Source organism: Gorilla gorilla, chromosome 10 (genome assembly GCF_029281585.2).
Source record: "Gorilla gorilla gorilla isolate KB3781 chromosome 10, NHGRI_mGorGor1-v2.1_pri, whole genome shotgun sequence".
Classification (NCBI taxonomy): Eukaryota; Metazoa; Chordata; class Mammalia; order Primates; family Hominidae; genus Gorilla; species Gorilla gorilla.
This window is the reverse complement of record NC_073234.2, coordinates 36,300,577-36,308,525: the sequence shown is the minus strand read 5'-3', so window position 1 is coordinate 36,308,525 and position 7,949 is coordinate 36,300,577. Positions and strand designations below refer to the sequence as shown.

The window sequence follows — 7,949 nt, the reverse complement described above, 5'->3', positions numbered from 1 at the left end:
AAATTGATCTCATAGACATTAAGAGTAAAATTGTGGTTACCAAAGACAGGAAAAACAGGGGAAGGGGAAGATGGGGAGGAGTTGGTCAATGAGTGCAATGTTCCAGTTAGATAGGAGGAATAAGTTGCTGGTACTTACTGCATAGTAGGGTGACAATAGCTAACAATAATGCATTATATATTTCAAAAAGCTAGAAGAGAGGACTTTTAATGTACTCATAATTAAGAAATTATAAATGTATAAGGTGATGGATACGCTAATAACCATGATTTGATTATTAAACAATGTATACATGTATTGAAATATCACACTGTATTCAATATGTATGATTATATGTGTGTGTGTATATGTGTGTGTGCATGTGATCACATCAGATTTGTTATATGATACCTACAAACCTAGCATGTATGTGGGTTTCCTCAAATTTCTGTTTGTGTGATTAATTTTTTTTTCCTTAGGATTACAGTCTGAGAACAGGTATAAAGATATATATATATATATATATACACACACACACACACACACGTATATATCTTCCAAGCCAGTTCCCATATTCTAGTAATAATTTCTTGTGACTTTGCTACACTTAGGTATACCTTCTCCTATACCATGGTGGTCTATCAAGGAATCCTAGCATCATGTGGAATGTTTTAAAGATATCCAAGCTATATCACACATGTTTGAATTTGGAATCTCTACAGTAGGTATATAGTTATATTTCTTTTAAAATATATTTTACAGTTGATTCTGATACAAAACATCTTTTAACCAATTGCGAATTATAAACTACAACCTCTAGCATTCACTAAGTAGAGATGTTGCTCCTGATAGTGACAGGAGACAGCCAAATGCCTAGGCAGATAGGCGCAGGTGCCCGGTGAAACCCCACCTCCAAGCTGAAGACAGTTTAAAGTCCAAAAGCCAGGCTACAAGTTAAAGCCTTAGACCAGATTGAGAAGTTGTCTTCTTATTTGGCAGGCTTTCCTCTGACTGGTCCCACCCTCCACCTATTTTAGATATAACTACTCTTTCTTAATTGGTTTTCTATACTGTCATGCCCACCTTTGAGTGGTGCCTTCACTTTAACCTTTTTTGCATACTCAGAAACCAGTCAGCACACACTCCCCATCCTGTGCCTATAAAGACTCCAGACTCAGCTGGTAGACTGGGGGAGACAGCCTGAATTTGAGGAACAGACAGCAGGACTTCGGGGAAGACAACCGGCCCTTCCCATCCCCTCTCCAGCTCCCCTCTCCACTGAGAGTCATTTTCATTACTCATTAAAATTCTCCACCTTCACCACCCTTCAACTGTCAATGTGACCTCATTCTTCTTGGACACCAGACAAGGGCCTGGAACCCACCGAATGCAGGTACCCAGAAAAATCTGTCACATTGGCCTTTGCCCTCACTGGCAGAGGGTAGTCACCCAAGGTAAAGAGACAAGGGGCCAACTGAGCTGCTAACATGCTGCCATCTGTTAGACTGTAGACGGTGGAACTAAAGGAGCACCATAACAACCCCTCTGGGGCTTCAGGATCATGAGCACCCTTGCACCTTGTCTGGCTGCCAGCCCTGCATGTAACTCACTCGTTTCAGTGCCTGAAGTGGTTGCCCAGGTCCAGCATTCACTCACTCGCACCTGGTCTGGCCATGGGAAACTCACAGAGCTTGTTTCTGTGTCGATGACCAGAACAGCCCACATGGTCCTGCACTTGGTCACTCACACTCTCCCTCCCACAAGGGGCTGAGCATGGCAGACCAAATAAACAGGGCACCTCTATTGTGAGTCCAGTGAAGAGGCCAAGAAATATCCTGCATCGCTACCAGAAAATGCAATATTTAAATATTTGATCTCATTTTCTCTATTTCTTATCCAGCTTGTGAAGATGTGGAAGATATCTTCTTGTGCACAATGAATAAACAAACAAGTATGCAAGAAAGTAACACAGATTTTGCTTCTCCCAGAGAACAGACAGATGCAATGAAGACACATCTTATCAATGGGTTTTGCTTTCTCAAGCTAAAGTCGGTTTTTCTTAATCCACTTCCATGGGTCCAGTAGAAACTTAACACATATTATAATATGTTGTCTCACAATTACACCTCGCAATATTTGAATATTTCTATTTCTTCTGCAGGATCTTAATGGGAGGTTGGAAGAAGATCCATCGAGGTTGTTAGTCAAACACAAATTCAAATTTTAAATTACTAATATTTATAATTTCTGAAAAATATACAACTTAACATGAAAATATATATTATAGCATAAATCCAGGCTAGATTTTGGCCTAAGTAATACATCCAAAGTGTTTCATTTTTTTTAGAGGCATCAGGCTTTTCTCTTTATTTAGGCTATTAATCTCTCTTCTCCTTTTTACCTCCCTTATATTCTAGTCACTGGTTTTATTAGCAGTTACAACTACCAAACAATTACTTTTTATTGTATTACACACTAACCATGCCTCTCACTTTAAATTTTTATGGATCATATATTCTAATCTTAACCATAAAGGCATAGCTATATCCTAACCATGGGTACTCTCATTTTTTATAGTTTATTATAGATGCATAGACTTATCCATTGGTCCACTGTAAGTAAAGAATGTTGGAATTGTCAGTGAAAGACCAGGAACACCTCAAAAATAACATCTTAATGAATCAATGCAATGTTAGTTGGCAACAGCATTGTCTTGCATGTCCAAATTACATGTTTTACTGTCTGTTCCAGCAGAAGGTACAAAATGTTCACCATTATTTAAGAATTCTAAGTTTGCTTCATCGATTACTTTTCTTTCATTGTCCGATGCCTTGGTATCTTTTCCTTGAAATTTTTTCTTCACAGCAAAAATGAATACAATATATAAAACAAGTGCTGGGAATCTTAAAGCTATAGATAAGCCCAAGTAGACCCTTCTGTGAAAAGAGAAAATAGAGAGTCGATTATTATTTTAAATGTGTAAAATATCTTACATTTTTTTCTCCCCAGTATGCATACCTTAAAAGAAAGGAAAACAAGTTACACATACAAATATTAAGAGAACAATTCTATTTATTATTTTCACTGGGGGCATAAGATATTTTTCTATTATTAAAAAAAACATATGAAGCTACAGAAACTAAACCCCAGCTGTCTCTAGCCTTCCTTTGGGAGGGAGGAAAATATATAACTCCAGCCCCCTCAAGCCATCTCATTCTACCTAAGGAGTGGGAGACAGAAACTGAGAAGCAAGTTTGAAGTTCACAGTCCAGAGGTACAGGCTCACTAAAAGATTGAGGCCTTATCATAGAACTACAGGATGCTACTTTGTCTTCATCGCCTTACACCACATTAATAAAGGCTTATATACAGCAATTCCTTTTACCCAATACATTTTGTCTGGCTGTCAAGAAAAATTTGCAAGTCACGTACTAAAAGACAATAAACACAGTCTGAAAAGAATAAGACTTAAAACCAGACCCAGATATGTCAGGGAATATCAGGGATGGAAATTTAAAACAACTATTATTAATTTGTTAAGTGGTCTAATGGATAATGTAGACAGAATGTAAGAAAGGTTAGCAATGTAAGTAAAGAGATAAAAATTCTAAGAACCAAAATGAAAGAATACAGATAAGAAAACTGTAACAGAAATGATAAATGCCTTGATGCATTTATTATTAGATAGAGCACTGCTGAGGAAACAATCTCTAAGTTTATATCAATTAAAAAAAGCAAAGAAAAATAAGACAAAAGAAAGAAAAAACAGAATAACCAAGAACATTGGAAGGACTACGTAAGTGTTTATAATGGAAATACTTGAAGGGGAATATGAACAAAATAAATATTTCAAATAATAAGTACAGAAAATTTTTATTGAATTAATGTCAGACACCAAACCACAGATCCAGGAAGCTCAAAAAACACCAAGAAGGATAAAGGCCAGAAAAACTATGCATAGGTTTGTTATTTTCAAGCTATAGAAAATCGAAGATGAAGAAAACATCCTGAAAGAAACCAAAAGGAAAAGCAAACCTTATTTATAGAGTAGAAAAGATTACATCAGCCTTCTCTTCAGAAACCATGCAAGCAAGAAGAGAGCGAAGTGAAATATTTAACTGTTAAGAAAAATAAAACACCAACTTAAAAATTCTGTACCATATGAAATTATCTTTCAAAAGTTAAGTCAAAATAAGGACACTGTCATACAAACAAAAATTGAGGGACTGTTTTGCCAGTAGACTCTCCTTGAAAGAAATGTTAAAAGAAGTTTGTTAGAGAGAAGGAAAATGATATAGGTCATAAACTCGGATATACATAAAGATGGAAGAATATCAGAGAAGAAATCAGTTAAGGTTAAATAAAAAAATTATTCTAAATTGATTTAATATAAATCAGTTTCTTCAAAATAATAGAAACAATGTATTTAATTATATATAATATACATGCTTATTCATATGTGTATGTATGCTTACAGTAAGTGGAGTAAATGACAGCAATGACACAATGGGTAGGAAAGAAGAATTAGGGTTATTTTGGTATTATAAGGGTACTCATAATCTGTAAACTAATAAAGTGTTACTAAAATATAAACTTGGATTAGTTCTAAATGTATATTGCAAATTCTAGGAAAATCACTGAAATTTTTATTTAAAAAGTACAACTAATAAACTAACAAATGAGAGAAAATGAAATTATATAAAATGCTCAATTAAAACAAAACGGGAAGACAGAGAGTGGAATACAAAAATAGGATCAAAGAACAAGGAGAGCAAATAGAAAATAGTAACAAATATCGTCAGTATTCTTTCAATTATATCAGTAATCACTTTGAATGTCAATGATATAAATACACCAATTAAAAGACCAAAATAAGCCAGGCATGGTGGCTCATGCCTGTAATCCCAGCACTCTGGGGGGCCAAGATGGGAGAATCAAGTCAGTACAGGAGTTTGAGACCAGACTGGGCAACAGAGTTGCCCATCTCTTAAAAAAAAAACAAAAAAAAACAAAACAAAAAAACAAACAATTAGCTACGCATGTTAGTTCATGCCTGTGTTCCCAGCTACATGGGAAGCTGAGGCAGAAGGATCTCTTGAGCCCACGAGGTTGAGGCTACAGTGAGCCATGTTCAAGCCACTGCTCTACAGCCTGGGTAGCAGAGTGAGACCCCATCTCAAAAGATAACAATAAGATTGTTAGAGGATTAAAACCAAGAACCAAACTATATGTAGTCTACAAGAAACTCACTTTAAATATGAAGACCTACAGATTAAAAGTAATTAGACTGAGGAAGATATACACTGATAACATTAATCAAAAGAAAATGGGAGCACCTATTTTAATTTTTAAATTTCAAACAGAGCAGACTTCAAAGCAAGGAAATTTATGAAGGATAAAAAAGTCTTTACATAATAACAAAGAAATCAGTTATCATATTATCCTTTTACAAAACAGAACAATACTTAACATGTAAGCATGTAAAAATGGAGTGTCTAAATATGTGAGGAGAAAATGATAGAGCTGCAAAGAGAAATTCAGTAAGTCTTCACTTAACATTGTCTACGGGTTCCTGGAAATTATAATTTTAAAAGTGAATTTATGTATTGTATAATGAAACCAATTTCACCATAGATAATTGGTATAAAAATAGTTACTATGGTACATAGTGTATTGTTTTGCTTAAAATCAGTTTCTAAGAACCTATGGACAATGTTAAGTGGATACTTAATGTAAATGAACCCACAATTATGTTGGAGACTTCAATATGCCTCTATCAGAAATGCACGGATTCACCAGGCAAAATTCAATCAGACATAGTTGAACTCAACAACACTATCAACCAACAGTATAACAGATGTAACCTACTACATCAAACAGCAACAGACTACAAAGTCTTCCCAAGCTCATATTGAATATTCACCAAGATAGACCACATTCTGGTCTATAAAAGATATCTTAAGAAATTTAAGGCCAGGTGTGGTGGCTCAGGCCTGTAATCCCAGCACTTTGGGAGGCCAAGGCAGGCAGATCACTTGAGGTCAAGAATTTGACACAAGACTGATCAACATGGTGAACAACATGGTGAAACCCCGTCTCTACAAAAATACAAAAAAAAAAAAAAAAAAACGCTGGGCGCAGTGGCTCACACCTGTAATCCCAGCACTTTGGGAGGCCGAGATGGTGGATCACGAGGTCAAGAGATTGAGACCCTCCTGGCCAACATGGTGAAACCCCATCTCTACTAAAAATACAAAAATTAGCTGGGTGTGGGGGTGCAGGCCTGTAATCCCAGCTATTCAGGAGGCTGAGGTAGGAGAATCACTTGAACCTGGGAGGTGGAGGTTGCAGTGAACTGAGATTGCACCATTGCACTCCAGCCTGGGCGACAGCAGTGAAACTCCATCTAAAAGAAAAGAAAAGAAAAGAAAAGAAAAGAAAAGAAAAGAAAAAATACAAAAAAAAAAAAAAATTAGCCAGGCGTGATAGCACACACCTGTAATCCCCGCTACGCAGAAGTCCAAGATACGAGAATTGTTTGAACCCAGGAAGCAGAGGTTGCAGTGAGTGACACCGTACTGCTGCACTGCAGCCGTGGTAACAGAGCAAGACGGTCTCAAATAAATAAATAAATAAATAAATAAATAAATAAATAAATAAATAAAAATAAAAATAAAATAGAAGAAATTTGAAAGAATGAAAATCATGTAATATCTGTCCTCAAACCACAAGGGAATTAAACTAGAAGTCAATAACAGAAAGATCATTGGAAAGTCTCAAAATCTGTGAAGATTAAAAAATACACTTCTAAGAAACATATGGGTCAAGATGAAATTTCATGAGAAATTTAAAAATATTTTGAAATAAGTGAAAATAAAATTATAACATCAAATGTTATGGATGCAGTGAAAGCAGGATTAGAGATAAATGAAGAATATCTTAAATCAATCATTTAATCTTTTACCTTAGCAAACCTGAAAAAGAAGAGCAAATTAAATCCAAAGTAATCCGAAGATAATAGTAAAAGTAGGGCACAGTGAAATTTAAAATGGGACATGAGGGGAGAAAATCAACAAAAACAAAAGCTGTTTCTCAGAAAAAAATTGGTAAAATTGGAGTCCCTTGCCAGGCTAATTTAGATAAAAAGGAGGACACGATTTACTAATATCAGAAATCAAAGATGGAACATCACTGTAGACCCCATTGACCTTAAAAGGATCAAAAGGGAATGCCATAAACAACACCATGCCCCCAATTTTAATAACCTGAAAGAAATGGACCAATTCCTTGAAAGATACAATCTACCTAAATTCACACAAGAAGAAACAGACCATCTGAATAGATCTATATCTGTTAAAGAAGTGAATTGATAATAACCTTCTAAAGCAGAAAACACCAAACCAAGATGGGTTCAAGGATGAATTCTATAAAACACTTAAGTAAGAATTTATACCAATTCATTACAATTTCCTACAGAGGAATAGAAGCAGCAGGAATACTTCCTGTCTCCTATGAGGTCAGCATTATCCTAATACCCAAAGCAGACAAACATTACAAGAAAAGAAAACTACAGAGCGATACATCTCACAAATACAGGTGCAGAAGTTCTCAAAAATAGCTAATTGAATTTGACATTGCATTAACAATTTGGGCACCACAACCAAGTGGAATGTATTTCAGGTTTACAAGACCAGTTCAACATTCAAAAATCAATTATATAATTTATTATATTAACACGCTAAAGAAGAAAAAAATCACATGATCACATCAATAGACACAGAAAATGCATTTGACAAAATCAAACAACCATTTGTGAACAAAAACTTTCATTAAACTAGGAATAGAGGAGAATTTTATCAACCTGATTAAAAACATATACACCAAAAATTCTACACATTTTTTACTTGATGGTGAAGAACTCCGAGCTTTCCTGATAAGGTTGGAACAAGCCAAGAATGTCCCTTTTCACC

At 35.3% G+C, this 7,949-nt stretch overlaps 1 protein-coding gene across 3 annotated transcripts in view; it reads right to left on the bottom strand.

Annotated features, from left to right (window-relative positions):
* Positions 1-511: 511 nt before the first annotated feature.
* Positions 512-7,949, bottom strand: part of SLCO1B3 (solute carrier organic anion transporter family member 1B3) — a 110,753-nt gene continuing 103,315 nt past the window's right edge. For all 3 annotated transcript variants that reach the window (XM_031001151.3, XM_055358077.2, XM_055358078.2), the window contains one exon: positions 512-2,915. In XM_031001151.3, the coding sequence (XP_030857011.2) occupies positions 2,672-2,915 (244 nt within the window). In that variant the 3' untranslated portion in view covers positions 512-2,671. The remainder of the gene's footprint in view (positions 2,916-7,949) is intronic.